A 14,449-nucleotide genomic window follows, 5' to 3' on the forward strand; every position below is an offset into this window, starting at 1 on the left:
GAGTCCGGGGCCCAGACACCTGCCCACTGACACCAAGCAGGGAGGGTAGATCTCAGCCCCCTCTGAGCCCTTCAGACAGTGAGATTAATGGCCCTGAAATTGTGATAAACATAAATATTTGGTCCTTCTGGAGCTGCCTCTCTCCAACTAAAACTGGGAGGGGAGGAGAGAGAAAAGGAGGCCAAAGGAAGGAAATGCAGGGGCCTGGGTACAGTGTAGATGAGACACACGGATGCCCTCCAACACCCACAGTCCTTGGCTTGTAAGAAGCCAGCCACCCACGGCCACGGGACAACAGACTTTTCCCACTGCTGCGGTGAGGGGTTCCGGAGCTTCCGGGTCTGCTGGGGCTGTGTGGGGGCAGACAGTGGGAAAGGGGTGCAGGGAATTGAGAAAGGAAAGGGGAGACCCCAGTCCCTTGGCCCTGACCTGTGTTTCCCCCCCCCCCCCCATATTAAATCAGCACCCTCTGACACTTGGGAGCCATCCCTCTTCCCACCTCCACCTGGCAGCCTGGGGCCTGAGTCTCAGCTCCACATCGGTGCTCCAAGGGGTATGAGGAAGGTGGGCCACGCCTTGCCATCTTGCTTTCTCCCGGAAGCTGGTGTCGCAGCTGCCGGCCCTGCCCCAGCACCCGTGGCCTCCGGACAGACCACAGGGTGACTGCTCCCAAGAGGTGCCCAGATTCCAGGCACACATCCCCCAGAAGCTTCTGGGACAGCCAGTTCTTTAAAAAGGCTTCATGTCATACTGCAATCAGCTGAGGGGCCCAAGCACAAGGGTGTTTATGAATGCCACTGTTCTCCCAAAGCATCTCCACGTTGCTCTCTGATGAGCTGACGAGGGTCTCTGCGTTATCTCTGCCCCACTGACGTCGCTGGCATCTTTTGTGCCTGGGTTTATGGCTTTGTGCCTCTCGTCCAAGACCTGAGAATTGATGGCCTGGGCCTTGCCCATAGCGCGCCCTCCCAGGTACCTTCTTTCCCGTCTGTCCTTCCCTCCCCCCTCTCCGCCCCCCCGCCCCCCGCCCAGGTTTTATGAAAATAGTCACTTCCAACTCCCTCCAACTCTAACAGTTTTGAGAAGGAAAGGATTCTGGCAGCATCCAGGAGAGCTAATTAGGTGGTCTTCAGGCACCTTAGAGGAAGAAGAAAAGTCATAAGTGGTGTAAGAAGAGGAAGAAACAACATAAAAAGAAAACGAGGGGAAACAAAATAAAAACCAGAGATAAAAAGTCAAGAGAAAACGGCGGCGCCTGAGAAACAAGAATTCCAGCCGCCAACTTTTACGGCGTCCAGCCCTGTTATTCATAAGTGAGTTTCCTCTCTCACAAAGGACCTTTTGCACGGTTTTCCCTTCTGCCTCCAAACCAGCTGCTCGCGCTGTTGTATCCTGAGTGATGATGAGGCTCTGAAAGGGTTTTTTGGGAACAGATGGCCAGGGGAGAGCTGGGGAATGTGCCAGCAGAGGGCTGGGCGGGCTGCCAAGGCCTGCGGTGACTGAGTGCTTGGGCTTCCAGCTCGCGTGCTTTCCCTGCCCTCTGCCCTCCGTGGCGCCAGCAGGCCTTCCCAGCGAGCGCTCGGAACATCTGGAGTCTGGGGCTGCCAGGAGGGGGGGCCGCGGCGGCCGGGCGGGGGACCCTCTGTTCCAGCGAAGCTCCCATGGACTCGCCACCAGGCCCGCCTCGCAGAACAGCTAATCAAAACCACAGCGCCCCGAATGGGAACCAGGCGTGCTCCCAGCTGCAGCCAGAGGCCGCCAGGCGACTTAACCCGGTGTCAAGCCTCGCTGGCGGTGCAGCGCTGGGGGTGCGCGGGGCTGATGACACCCCCAGCCTACCCCACCCCGCGCCACCCCCAGCGCCACCACCGGCGGGCTATTGGCTCCCTGCAGCTAAATGCAGCCTCCACGTGCTGCGGCCCGGCCGCTTACATAAGAGCTGCTGCTCGGGGCAAGGTGCTGCACCCGGCATTTGCTGGGGGCCCTCTGGGCGCAGGCCACCCCAATGGGCAGTGGGTGAGCCTGGGGGCCCGGCAGGCCTCCAGAGTTGAAGGGAGGGCATGGAGTTTGGAACCAAAGAGACACAGGCTGGAAACGGCTCGACCGCTTGCTAGCCATGTGGCCTTGGGCAAGTGCCCTCCTCTTGGCCTCGGTTTCCCCTCTGTGCAAGGGGGAAGGAGGTCCTAACTTGTGCGGTTAGTGTAACGTGAGGTAGAGACAACGTACGTGAGGTGCCTGGCAGACAATGGGCACTCACTGCATGGTCGGCATGACCGTAGGGGGCAGCTTATTAGCACTATTACTTGTGCACAACCAAACATTATGCATGTTTTTTGGTATGAGTCCATGAACTTGAAAAGCCAGGGGATTTCTGAGTTGGCTGCATGTTCACCTTATGGGTGTGACACCAGGGGTTTGGGCTGAAGTGCTGGAGAGGGGAGGGGTCCCCCATTCAGAACTATTCATTCTTATCTGCCTTTTGGTTGGTCAGTCTTTCGTCCACCCCAGGCACCGCCCCTTCCAGAGATAGTCCTTCCTGGGGTTCCATATGAAGTTGTTACCTTACTGCTATAAATTCCGGAGATTTCCTTTCTGGCACTCCCGGAGAAAATGCCAGCCCCTTCTCATATGGCAACCTGTTGAATCCTTCCAGCAAGGCGGCAAGGAAGGCATGTGGGCTCTCGCTTTATAGATGAGGGAATGGGGGATCAGAGAGGTTAAGTGACATGCCTAAGGCCACACAGCTAGGTCTTGCCCATGTCAGGACTCTCCCCCACAAAACTCTATTCTTGGCCTACTTCACAGTCTTCCTGAAGGTCTCCCTGTTCTGCTTTCATATGTCTTAAAGTTACACAACAGCACCAGAGAGAACTGAAGAGAACTGTAGGGTTCAACCTACCCCTCCCCCAACCTACACAGACACCCTTTCTCCAGTGTCTTGGACCAAGGGTCATTGAGCTTCTGCAGAGATTTCCAGAGGGACACCCTCGCTCAAAGAGCAGCTGGCAGGAGGATGGGAGGGAGGTTCTCGGAAGGGTCTCTACATTCCCAAGGGTGATCCTTTAGAGCCTCAGCGGGGTCTTCCCATGTCCCTGTGACCTTCTGACCATGAGTGGTTGGTTCTTTCTCGCTGTGCCCAAGATTCCAAGTTTTCACTCGTGGACAGCATGCTGGGGAGAAGGGTGCATGTCAGGAGCAGAGCAATTTGGAAAAGGGGACAGGAGGCGGGTGAAGAGTGCGTGAAAGCAGAGAGTAAAGCAGCGCCAGCCTCCACCCCACCCTGGGACCACCCGGGGAACATCGGAGGGCCGACTTCTGCCTTCCTTCCGGGGAAAGCTGGCTCTGAGCTCACCTGTGAGGCTCCCCAGCCAATGATCCCTCCATCCCAGTCCCTGCCAGACTTGTGGACTAATGATGTCAAATGTGAGAGGAGAAACGGCAGCTGAGAGAACACTCTGTTAGAGCAAACAGCTGGCGACAAACGTCTATGTAATTGGAATGCCAGAAAAAATAAATTGCATCCATTTTTATGACTAGAAGGGAATTTGATGGTGGTTTCCCACCCACCCCCCTTTTTTCCCAGCATAGATGGACTCTATGGGCTTTGAAGGCAAATGGTATTTAACTCAGTAACTTGGCCGGTAGGATTTGGAAATAGAACCTCCTCTCACACACCCACTTCCATGTGGGAGGCAGAACAGGGAAGGGTAGGGCCGCTGCACCCCTCTCTGACTGGCTAAGGGACCTTGGTCAAGTTCCTTAGGTCTCTGGACCTCAGCTTCATTATCTGTGTAATGGGACAGCATCAGTACCTCCCTCGTAGGCTTGGCAGAAAGAGTCACGAGTTGATACATCACAAGATCTAAGCACCATGCCTGACACGTAGTCCAGGCTCTAAGAACAACAGGTGTTACCGGTGTTCCCGGGACACAATGCACTGGAGACCCAGCAGTCCCTGTGAGAAACTTTCAGGTCTGTGTAAGATGCCCATGCAGGGCACAGGGAAAGTAAGAGTACCACGTTTAGTCATTCAGACAGAAAAAGGGGCTGAGGTGACCTCAGCTCAGAAAGCCCAACCAGAAAGGGCCTCAGAAATCACTTCTGGTGACAACTCGCCTCAGAGAAGTGGACACTGAGGCCCCAGTGCAGATGACTATGTACATGCAATGGGGACGGAGCCAGGGCTGTGCCCCTTGGCGGATACTCTAGGGACGCAGGAGGCCAGGCACACCAGCAGTTGGGTCCAGCCAGAGCAGGAGCTCTTAAGACTGGGCCACATGCTCCGGGGCTTGGGTACAGTCCACATAAGGCTCTGGGCTCAGCCAGTCAGTAAAGGGCCCCTCGAAACACCCTTGGCTCCCATGGACCCCCAACCCAAAACCAACATACCACCTCCGCTTGTCCCCAGCACCAAAGCTACAGAAGTCTGCACACAAGATGTTCTTCCGAAAAGGAGCAGGTCACCCTGGGACCTGCCATCACCAAGAAAAGCCTCCCCTGCCTAAAAAGCATCAGGAAAAGAGGGATGACATAAGTCTGATGGAGCTGCATCAGCTTCAGGGCTTCCTCCGGCCCAGATCACCCAACGCGTTAGGAGCAACCTCCAGTCTTGCAGAGCCAGCCTCCCTCCATCTGGCACAGCCCTGGGGGTCCCTAACCGCTGCCCAGGCTTCTGGGACAGCCCTGAACTCGGTGCATCATGACGTTTTTCTCTCTCCCCATCCCCAAATAGCCTGCAAGCAACTTGAGGGCACGGACTTACTGGCCATTTAGCACTGGCATTTAAACCATGCCTTCAGTGTTAGTAGCTGTCGTTATTACCATTATTATTATTACTCAGTAGGTTAAAGGCGCTGGTAAGGGGCGTCCTCGATTGTGGGAAATTGGTCCTTTCCTATTCTGCAGGTCTGGCAAGGCCCACCCGGCCCAGGTGTGAAACAGTCTTGCTGCTCTTCCTCCTCCTCCTCCTCCTCCTCCTCCTCCTCCACCTCCCCCTCCCCCTCCTCCTCCAAAGCTCCCAGGAGTTGCTGCTTTAAAAACAGGAGCTGCAGAAACATGGCCCAAAGCCAGGTGCTTAACGTGCATTATCTCCAGCTACAGCCAGAGTCAGAACTGCGTTCTCCAGGGCCCATCCACTCCTCCCCACCATCTCTGGGCTGGGTGGCCTCACCGGCTGACACAGGCCTCACCGCACAACAGGGGCTTCCAAACGAGGCTCCGAAACCTCAGAGTTGTGTCCCATGAGGACCAGAGACAGAAGACCCACTGGTCAAGGGACACCGATCTCCCACCCCTGGTAGGGAAGGGCTGAGGTGAGGCAAAAGGATGCACCTGGGACTTGGGGTGGGGAGCACTGAGTTCAGATTCAATCCCATTCTTAACACAGGTCTGGCGGGTGGGCAAGGCAGCTCATTAGCGCTACAAGGGATCTCAGATGACACGGTGTACAATCTCTCAAGGAGGCATCCTGAGAAGGGGTCGCCCGGCCTCTTGGGGACACATGAACTGTGTGAGGGAGCCATCAAGTGGGACAGCTGGCTAAAGATGCTATCAGTCATACCGGTGAGGGTCACTGCCATCACAGCAGCTGTTTATAGAGGACTTCCTTTGAGCCACTTACATTGGCACGTTTTCTAGTTTGTTCCCTTCTTTACTTTTTATCTCTCATTAGGATTTAAGCTTGGCTCACCCCCATCCCCAAATCCTCAGTGGCCACAGGGGACGGGTACAGAGGCTTGATCTGAGCCCCAAATCCATATACTCTGTGTACAGGGACTATGGAGGGTCAAGTCTCAGTGCGGATGGAACTCACTGCACATGCTCAATGAACACTGAGTGAATGAATGAATGAATGAATGAATGAGTGAATGATCAAGTGAATTTCCAGGGATACCGGTCTCCTTCATTCTGGTTAACAAAAAGGTGGCCTGCCCCAGCCACTCAGGGCCACTGGGCAGGTCACTAGAGACCATCCCTGAGGAAGGACATCTCAGAACTCACCTCACCTGCCTGGTGACAGAGAGGCAGGAAAGCACAGATCACAGAAATGGTGTGGTGCTGTGAACCCCCTACCTGCCAGGGCAGAATGCTGGGGCTGGAGAAGTCCTCAGATGTCCCGGCAACTCCAGGACCCTATCCGTCTAAGTTCTCTCAGCAGAGCTGACTGTGTAGGCATAGCCCTTGGGAGATAGCAGCCCGGGGACAGTTAGGAGGATGCGATGTGGGTTGCAAGCAGCCCCATGCCCTTCTGAGGTGAGGCAAGACCTCTGCATGGACACACAGGCTGGAAAGGGCCTGAGAAATCACTGATGATGCTCCCACTGTGCCCATTTATCAGTGAGAGAACTGAGGCTCGAAGAGGTTAAGAAATGGGTCCAAGATGACACAGACACAGCTGTTAGGTGACTGTGAACTCAGGGTTCTTTGTTGCTCTGAACTGCCGTCTGCCACCTCAGTCTCCCAATCTGGACAATGGGAAGTTGGACCAGATGGCCTCTAAGGTGTCTTAGATTTGAAGTGATTTTAGGGGAAGCCAAAAGCTCATCTCTGCTGGGGCTCATCTTGACCCCACTCCCCTGCTGTCCTCCCCAGCCCAGGACGTGGTCTGCTCCAATCAAGAAACAGGGAAGAGAGGGGGCCTCAGCACTGTCTTGCTGCATGGGGGGATTTTGGGGGGCAGGTGAGGGGATGAGGGGTGGATTTGGAGCAAATGGCGCCTGACCACCCTGCCCATCCACACCTCGGGACCGCCCGAATGCCACGGGAAGTTCACCCAGAGTTTACAAACCTCCTTTGTCACAGAGCCCTGCATGGAGCCATCAATCACGCCCTTAATTTACCCGTGTCACTTTCCAGAGGAAAGCCGCCCTGCCAGCAGCCAGTGGCGCTTCCTCTCTCACCCACTTGATGAGGATTTCATCTAATTGGTCCATGTTAAATCACTCCCAGGAATGCAACGTACAATTACTGCAGCAGTGGCTGGCGGTGAGGACGTGCCTGGCCCTCCTTGGTGGAGGCAGGAGAGTCTAGGGGGGGGGCCTCCCTGGCTCAGGGCCCAGAGGCCGCTGGGAGAACCCAGAGAGGAGCCTGATGGAAAGGGGGGCCGGAGGAGGAATGTCAGGGACAAGAGGGAGAGGCAGGTCAGGAAGGAGGGAGGATGCCAGCCACCGGGTTCCCCCACCTTCCCCATCCCTGGATGCCCAGGGGAGCCAGGCGTCTCTCACAGCTTCCACCCTCCTCATGGACACAGCCTGGGTCCCAGCCTCTGTGTCTCTTCCCCTAGCCTCCCAGGAACAGGCATCCAGAGGGTTGCCACAGCTTTGCCCGGCACTGCCTGGCACTGACCCCCAAATGGAAGGGCTGGAAGCACAGGCCATTCAGGGACCACAGCTGTGCCCACCACCTTTCCTCCTGCACATATTTCTCTAAACACACCGAGCTCTGTACAGGCTGTTCCCTTGGTCTCGGATGCTCTTCCATGTTTCATCTTCCTGGCGAACTCTTGGTTATCCTTCTGGTCCCAGATCAAATACCACTTACACTAAGATGCCCTTTCAAACCACGTTGGGCGGGAGAGGTAACCTGTCCCTCCTCTGCCTGGCCTTCCACGGCCCTCAGCAGAGACCTCCGAGACCACCCTGTACCATCCAGATCTACTGGCAGAAGGGTCACTCTGACCATGCTGTGAGCTTCATGGGGCCTGGGGCCACATGTCTGTCACTTTTATAGCCCCTGCCCAGCACGCTTTGTACGTGGGTGGGGTCGGCAAATCTCTCCACAATGAATAAATGAATTGCAAATATCACCCGCCTTTATATACGGCCTCAGGTAATCCACAGGCCAAGTCACACTCCCAAAACGTGCCAAAAGGCTCTCCTGGGCTGTCACCCTGCTCAGAGGATCTCATTCTAATATAAATTTATTAGGGGCCACGTGAGCAAACCAGCACCAGAATACGTAAAACCAGAAAGAGCTTCAGACACACCATCTTCCGCAGTAAGTGAGCAAATGAGCAAACCCAGGCCCAGAGGCCCAGGGTGACTGTCCAAGGTACCCACCAGGCCCATGACCAGTAGAGTCACCCCCATAATCCCAGGGGCGTGAGGAGCTCCGAAGGTGGAGCAACCCCCAGCAAACCTCTAAGAGGCTGATCTCGCTGGCCCCCTTAGAAGCCTCGGTGAGCGTGGGGTGCCCCGATTTCTCTTCCCACCTCTCCCGCCCCCCTCCAGAGGCTGCTGCCCGAGTGGCTGGCACATACCTTACGCTTCTTGGCACGTCCCTCGGCCTGCAGGGTGCGGGTGCAGCGCTGCACACACTCGGAGAAGCTGAGGTTGCTGTGGTCGGCACTGTAGTCAAGGTCAGCCAGCCGCGCCAGGGACAGGATGTAGTTACAGGCAATCCTCAGGATGGCCAGTTTGGACAGCTTCTGCCCATATGAGTAACACGGCACCTGTGGGTTGAGAAGGCATCAGGAGGGGCTGCCGGGGGTCTCTGTGCTGAGCTAGGCCTAGCAGGGCACCCTGGCCAGGCCGGCGTGGGGCCCCTCACAGTGACATCCCACCGCCTGAGAGGGGACGGCTGGGCAACAGAGGTGGCCTGTCTAATCTCCTAACGCAGAGTTTATTTTCGAAGCACCTGCTGTTTTCCACGCATACACCTCAACTCATCCATTCACAAACTCCGGGAGGCATCCACATTCCCACTTTGTAGTGGAAGAAACTGAGGCTCAGCTCATGCCCACGAGGCAATAGGAATGAATCATATGAGTTCCCGCCGTGACAGAGCTCTGTCCCCCACACTCCCTAAGGAGTCTCTCAGAGAGAACGGACACATTTGTCAGCTCCCACGTTCCATTCATTCACTAAGGCAGTGACACTTGTTTTGCTGGGCATTTGGGGGTCTAACTCTGAACAATAACTTGATTCCTGGCTTCGGAGAACTCATGCTCAAGAGTTATGTTACAATGTCATAATGGAATTAGGTACCCAGGGTCCTGGGTCAAACGCAAGTGCTTAGCTGGGAGGGCACACATATGCTTGGTTTTCTTTTTCTTTTCTCTTTTTCTTGATGCCCTCTGGACCCTAAGTGCTGCTGGGCATACAACAGGTACACAATAAATACAGCCCCAACCAGACATGCTTGTCAGTGACTCATCGCCAAGTACACACTCACTAATTGCACACGGGTGTGTACGGCGTGAAGCGATGGAGCCTCTACCTTTTTAACATTGTCCTGTGTGAGCAAAAGGCAACGCAGACTACAGCTGAGTTCTGCGCGGTGACGTGCAGGCGATACTACAAGGCCCATGTGACCGGTGCTAACCGGTACAGCCGACTGCCCCTCTGATGCACACCGTTCACCTAAATGGCTGAAACGTGCTGACCCAGCGACCAGGGCTCTGGTCTCCTCTGCCCTCTGGCTCTCCAGGATCTATACCCAGCATCCATCCCTACCACCGCCGCTGGTACTGATCAACCCCATGCCATAGACTGGGTCACCCCAGCACATCCATTCAGCAAGTATTTGGTGAGTATCCCCCATCTGCCAGGCACTGTTCTGGGCCAATTGTTCTCAACAGGGGATGATTCCGTCCCTCGGGGGACTGTTCGCAATGTCTGCAAGACACGCCTAACTGTCCATCTTGGGGAGCAATGGAGGGGAGGTGCAACTGGCTCCCACTGGGGAGAGGCCAGGGTTGCTGCTAAACAGTGCACAGGGGCCTAAAAGGCCCCCACCACACAGAATTGCCTGGCCCAAACTGTCACTGGTGCAGAGATGGAGAAAGCATGAAGAAGACAGTCACTCAGATGGGGACTCTAAATGCATCATCTATTTTGATCTCACTTGAAACCTCACCTTGCCCAGGAGCTCTCTCTGACCTTCCCCACCCAACCCTAAGCCAGGGGGCAAGGGGCAGAGTGCAGGAGGGGGCACCTGCCCTTAACAGTGCTCTAGTAGCCCCCCAACTGTCCTTAATTCACAATCATCGCAACTAATTTAATGGCCCGTCTTCCTGTGAGCCGTTGGAGGAAGGGCCATGTCTGCAGGACCTAGCACAGGCCAAGGCCATAAACAAGGGCATTTGTTGAATGAGGGAATGAATGAATACATAAATGACTGATCTACCTCCATGTTCCCCAGGTGTCTCCAGAATGTTTAGAAATGGGTTCAAAACCCTTCCCTCTCTCGGAGGATGAAGATTAGCTATTGAGGGTAGAGCTGAAGCACACGTACCTTTTGGTCATCTGGGTTCAACTCCTGACTCTAGCTCTCACCAGGGTGAGTGACCTCACCTTTCCAAGCCTGGGTTTCCTCTTCAGATGCTCCCGGGACTGCCCTTGCAGCACGGTAGGGTTAAGTGAGATGACGGATACATTCCACAGAGGAAGGCCTGATACGAGTCGGTGAGTTATTACTGCAGAACGTCTCCAAAGAGGGGCCCCAGAGCAGGTGAGGAGCAAGAGGCCGGAAGCCAGGACACAATGCCGGCTCATCGCCCCGCTCCCCCACTACTTGGGGTCCTGAAATGGCACCCACGTCAGAGGTGAGGTTTGCTGTCTCCTTTTGAAATCCTCCAGCAGCCAAGGAGTTGCCCCTCACCAAGCTGGGAAACTGAAGGAGGACCCGCTTGGTGACAGACAGCATGCCAACTCCTGTGCGCTCCCCCTTCCCACCTCCCATGCCCAGCCCTGGCTGCGGCTCCAAACCCATCCAAGAAAAGCCAAGAAAGGCCAGCAGAACAATGCACTTTGCCTGTTCCCAGCCAGAGTCCAGAGAATCCTGCTTTATCAGCCTGAACAAATAAACAAGGTCTGTGGGACAGAAGGGATCCTGGGAGGCAGGGAAGGGGGGATCTCAAAAGCCAGACCAGCACCTCTGGCTCCTCTGCACCCCAGGAGGGAGTGCCTATCTGGCAGAGGCCCTCGGGCACTGAGCGCAGCTCTGTGACACAGGTCCCTGCTGCTGTTTTCACCCAGGAGCCACGCCGGGAGTTACCCAGCTCACTGAGCTCTTGGCCCCTGAACAGAGGGGCTTTCCTGCCAGTGGGGAGTAGGGATCTCAGGAAGGAGCCGCATGTGGGGATCCAGGGTCACTGCAGGATTACAGAGCAACAGATGAGGTCAAGGCCAACCTAGGGGCTCCTGTGCCAGGCTTGGGGCCAGTTTTGTCACTCTGTCCCATTGCTTCTTTCAAAATCCACATCTGACAAGGAAACTATCCATCAAGCTCTAGTTGTATATCTGGTACTATGGGAGCAATTCACAGGCCGTTTGTCCCCCCTTTAAAACCCTCCCCCAAATAAAGATGGTTATCCCATCTGCACATGAGGAAACAGAAAAGTGACGTATTGGACCACAGTTCACTCAGCTAAGAGCTTAAGCTAAGCCAGCAGCTTATCTATCTAGTACCCACGGATGGTACATGGCCACTGAGCTCCCCAGGATCCCTCCACCACAGGTGGCTATATATGGGACACCAAGGGCACCTTTTGGACAGTTCACTCCTCCTCCTCCTCCCCTCCCCTGGAGGGAGGTGTTCCTCAGCCCACTGGTTAATTCCAGACCCTCCTGGAATTTTTAAGCCCCAGAGCCCCGTTCAGAAGCACCCTGGCCTGGCCTGGCTCCTACAAAGTAAGAATCTAGCAGCAGGTCCTAGTTCTGGAAGGTGGAGGTAGGGTGGAAAGAGCTGGTCTGAATCACAGACACTTATCAGTAGTGTGACTCTGGACAAGTGCCTTCACCTCTCTGAGCCTCAGTTCCCTCACCCGGAGAGTGGGGATGACAATGCCTGGGGACTCCACATATTGTGGGGACTGGGCCACCTCTTGCTGTTTACTGTGATCTACTAAGGGTATTTTTGATACAGTGCCTATATTTATCTTTAAACTTTATTTATCTATAGTTTTAATACAATGCCTATATTTATGTTTAAAAAGTGAGGTAGAAATGATCACTTCCACTTTACAGAGAAGCATTTGATGCCTCAGCTGGGCTCCTTCCAATGAGCTGGAAGCAACTGCTTGAGGATTTGGATGAGCCTTTACAGCCAAAGGTCAGGGCACCGGCAGCCTGCCCTTCTGAGCTGGGGATGGAGAGTTCTGGACTGATAATCCCATGGGACCTTAGCCTTTGTGCATTACCAGCGACCCCACCACCTGCAGGGGAACCCCTCAGCAGCTGTCTGTGACCCTGGTCAGAGGACACAGGGCACAGGAGACAGCAAGGTCACTTGGCTTCAATTCCTGACAGATTGCCCAACTTCCAGCAAAGTAAGGGACCTGCCCCGTGCTCACCCCATCAGGATTTTCAAGCTTCAGAGGACCAGGGGTGGGGATTTTCACAAGGTCCCCTATGCCCCCGCAAACATTCCATCCCACCTACCCCAAGCCAGACTCTCTCCTGGCTCTGGAAAGCAGGAGACGGTGGGAGGGGCACTGGCCTGGGAGCCTGAGGACCTGGCTCTATTCCTGGCCATCCAATGTGACCTTAGGTAGTTCCATAACCGTAAAGGACCTCAGTTTCCTCACCAACAAAATGATCATCAGAATACCCACTACCTCACAGTGGGAGCCCAGCAGGCAAATATAGGAAGTTGCTACAGAGAAACAAAGTCCAGAACCTACCAGCCCTTGCGGGAAAGTCCTCAAAGCCCTCCCCCTCTTCAGACCCAGCCCAGGATTCCCTCCTGGTAGCCCATCGGGACTCCCGGACCCACCGAGCTCCAATATCACCATGTCATGGCACACAGCTGAGCCCCTGACTGCATTTGAAACTATTCTCTAATCGCTCAGTGGGTGCTGGCTGCCTGGGGTGAAGCCACTTGGTGCAGGGCCGTGCGAGGTCCTTGTCAAGTTCTACCGAAATAGGTTCTCAAAAATCCCCTTTCCACACAGCCGTGAGGCTGGACCCTGAGAACCTGGCTCTTAGTAGTTAAGAGCCATGACCCCAGGGCAAGACAGACCTGGGTACAAGTCCTGGTCACTCGCTTAACTTCTCTGTAAGTGTTCTCATCTGTAAAATGGGAAGGTGACAGCAGAGATGTGCAACAGGCTCAGGTAAGGCACTTCACCCAGTGCAATGAGGCTCAATAAACAGCCACTCTGGTGGCTGTGGTCATGAGGGGGCACAGTAAAGCCCTCTGTCACCCCTCAACCATGTGGATGGAGTCCCCAAAGCTGGCCTGCCCCCCATTCCCTGAGGAGGTACGCACTGGCTGCTGTGGGGTCACAGCCCCCGGCATCCTATGGGGTAGGGGCTAAGGGAGGTATAGGGCTGGGGGCACCATCCCAATGCCCCCTCATGGTCCACCCTGAGTTCACTCGGTGAGGATCCCCTGGGAGACAGCAGGGTAGGGGCCCCAGGCCCAACTTGCTTGGCCCCCCGCTCATGAAGAGGTACCTCAGCAGGCCCTGAGGGCTCCTCACCACCACCCCAGGCCTCGGCCCTGTCAGGTTACCGTTCCTCCATCGAGGCTGAGGGGCTTTTGAGGGGAGAGAGGAAATCTGCACTCACACCAGATGTCCCAGTGTTCTGCCAGGAGGCTGAGGCCAGAACTCGGGCCTCTCCCCTCACTCACCCAGCAAGGCCAGGCTTTCCTTCTGACCCCCTCCCACCTGGCCCCAAGCAGCCCTGCACACGGGCCAGGCCCAGCTGTGCACACATGGCCTTCACATGAGGCGGCAGGGAGGGCCCTACGCAGCTGGGCTGGTGGCATGTGCTGTGGCCTGACCATCTGCCCCGCACACCCCCCCACCAAGACCAGAGGGCCTCTCCCCACCTGCACTTCCTTGGCCAAGCAGCTGCCCCCACTTCCCCTTCTGGTTAAGAGCAGAGTGCGTTGGACCAAACAGGAGGCTTCCTGGTGCTGAGGGTGGACAGCTCCGGGGCATTCAAAAGCCTGAGAAGCAGAGCTCTTAAAAGCCTGGGCACCGGAGTGACTCACTGACTCTGATCTGAATCCCGGCCCTACAGTGACAGTGGAACACAGCTACACAGGCTGTGCCTACACCATGCCAAGAAGGCACCAACACACACAAATCTAAAGACTGTTCGCCAAGGAGATGTGCAGTACAAAACCCGCAAGGCCCCACGTGGTGGCAAAAGGCTGCGACCTCGGCCAACTCACATAAGCTCTCTGAACCTCAGTTTCACGATCTGTGAAATGGGGAGAGGATAATATACCTATTTCATTACACGAACTAACACACATAATATGCTTAGCCTGGTGCTCTACCCAAAGCAAACATATGATAAATGGTAGCTTCTATCATTGCTATTAAAATGATTATAGGGGTATCTGGTGGCTCAGTGGGTTAAGTGTCTGACTTCGGCTCAGGTCATGATCCTGTGGTTCGTGAGTTTGAGCCCCACATCAGGCTCTGTGCTGACAGCTCAGAGCCTGGAGCCTGCTTCAGATTCTGTGTCTCCCTCTCTCTCTCTGCCCCTCCCCC

At 55.4% G+C, this 14,449-nt stretch overlaps 1 protein-coding gene across 1 annotated transcript in view; it reads right to left on the reverse strand.

Annotated features, from left to right (window-relative positions):
* Positions 1 to 14,449, reverse strand: part of ATOH8 (atonal bHLH transcription factor 8) — a 32,576-nt gene that overhangs the window by 13,865 nt on the left and 4,262 nt on the right. Inside the window, exon 2 of the mRNA XM_040496867.1 lies at positions 8,258 to 8,449. Coding sequence (XP_040352801.1) covers positions 8,258 to 8,449 — 192 coding nt within the window. The remainder of the gene's footprint in view (positions 1 to 8,257; positions 8,450 to 14,449) is intronic.

This window comes from Herpailurus yagouaroundi, unplaced genomic scaffold, assembly GCF_014898765.1.
Source record: "Herpailurus yagouaroundi ecotype Mexico unplaced genomic scaffold, PumYag 188, whole genome shotgun sequence".
Classification (NCBI taxonomy): Eukaryota; Metazoa; Chordata; class Mammalia; order Carnivora; family Felidae; genus Herpailurus; species Herpailurus yagouaroundi.